The 1628-nt window shown below is 43.0% G+C and overlaps 1 protein-coding gene across 3 annotated transcripts in view; it reads left to right on the forward strand.

Moving 5' to 3' along the window:
* Luc7l (LUC7 like) overlaps positions 1-1628 on the forward strand; it is a 36660-nt gene that overhangs the window by 26819 nt on the left and 8213 nt on the right. For all 3 annotated transcript variants that reach the window (XM_021221321.1, XM_021221322.2, XM_029533019.1), the window contains one exon: positions 1138-1314. In XM_021221321.1, the coding sequence (XP_021076980.1) occupies positions 1138-1314 (177 nt within the window). The remainder of the gene's footprint in view (positions 1-1137; positions 1315-1628) is intronic.

Genomic DNA, 1628 nt, shown 5'->3' on the forward strand with positions numbered 1-1628 from the left:
GAATCTTCGCAAGACCAAGGGCCTCTCCTCCCATTGATGGCTGACTAGGCCATCATCTGCTACATATGCAGCTAGAGCCCTGAGTCCCACCATATGTTTTCTTTGATTGGTGGTTTAGTCCAGGGAGCTCTGGGGGTCCTGGTTAATTCATATTGTTGTTCCTCCTGTAGGGCTGCAGACCCCTTCAGCTCCTTGGGTTCTTTCTTCATTGGGGACCCTGTGCTCAGACTAATGGATGACTGTGAGCATCCACTTCTGTGTTTGCCAGGTACTGGCAGAGCCTCAAAGGAGACAGCTATATCAGGCTCCTGTCAGCAAGCTCTTGTTGGCATCTGCAGTGGTGTCGGGGTTTGGTGGTTGTTTATGGGATGGATCCCCAGGTGGGGCAGTCTCTGGATGGTCATTCCTTCAGTCTCTGCTCCACACTTGTAACTCCTTCCATGGATATTTTGTTCCCATGAATGCTTTTCTTCAATGATTTTGCAGCAGTCTTTGACTGGAGTCCAAGTACTAGTTACAGTGTTCCTGATTTCTTTCTGTTTGATGTATTTTGCTTTGAGGCAGAAACAGATTTTCCTACATCTATTTTAGTATTCCTGGAGGGTGCATGTTATGTGTTGGGTACTCTTCTCTTCAAGGAAAGTGTCGGTGATTGGGCCTTTTCACAGTAACTTTTAAACCTGCCTTTTGATATATCCTGGATGTCAGGACACAGTTGCTACCTACGACTGCTCTAGTTTTTGCTTCCTTTTAAAATATATTTATTTTAATTGTATGTGTGGAGGGCTATATGCATGTGAGTGTAGGTTCCTGAGGTGAGCTAGAGGCATTGGGTTGCCCTGAGTTGGAGTTCCTGGTGGTTGTGAGCTGCCTCCCCGTGAGTGCTGGGAGTGATCTACTTCAGGGCTTCTGCATGAACAGAGCTGGAGCTCAGAGAACCACCTGCCTCTAAATGTTAGTTTAAAAACCAAAAACCAAAAACCAAAAAACAAGTGAAATTGAAGTTTCCAACATACATAAAGCTGAACAATCCAGCTTCAGTATGTAGTAGGATGTTGCCTGTGTCCTAGGTTTTCCATTAGGAGGGTCTCTGCAGTGTGATGGTTCTGAAGTGCCTCATCTTTATTTTCCCCATAGGAAGAATATAGAAATTCCATGCCTGCATCCAGTTTTCAACAGCAAAAACTCCGTGTTTGTGAGGTTTGCTCAGCTTACCTTGGTCTCCATGACAATGACCGTCGGCTTGCAGACCACTTCGGGGGCAAGTTACACTTGGGGTTCATTCAGATCCGGGAGAAGCTTGATCAGTTGAGGGTATGTTAATACTTGTTTCTGGAGAATTCTTTGGAGTCTTGTCACTTTTAGCTTTAATTAAAAAAATTATCTGTATTCTTTAAGTTGGATTTGGACATGTTTCTGTGTTGTTTGTTTGGGTTTTGGTTTTTATTTGTTGATTTATTTTAACTTTTTTAAAAATTTTATGTACATTGGTGTTTGCTTATGTCTGTGTGAGATTATCACATTCCCTGAAATTGGAGTTATAGACAGTTATGAGCTGCCATGTAGGTGGTGAGAATTGAACCCTGATCCTCTGGAAAAGAGACTGGTGGTCTTTTTTTTTTTTTTTT

The sequence above is a fragment of the Mus pahari genome, chromosome 21 (genome assembly GCF_900095145.1).
Source record: "Mus pahari chromosome 21, PAHARI_EIJ_v1.1, whole genome shotgun sequence".
Lineage (NCBI taxonomy): Eukaryota > Metazoa > Chordata > Mammalia > Rodentia > Muridae > Mus > Mus pahari.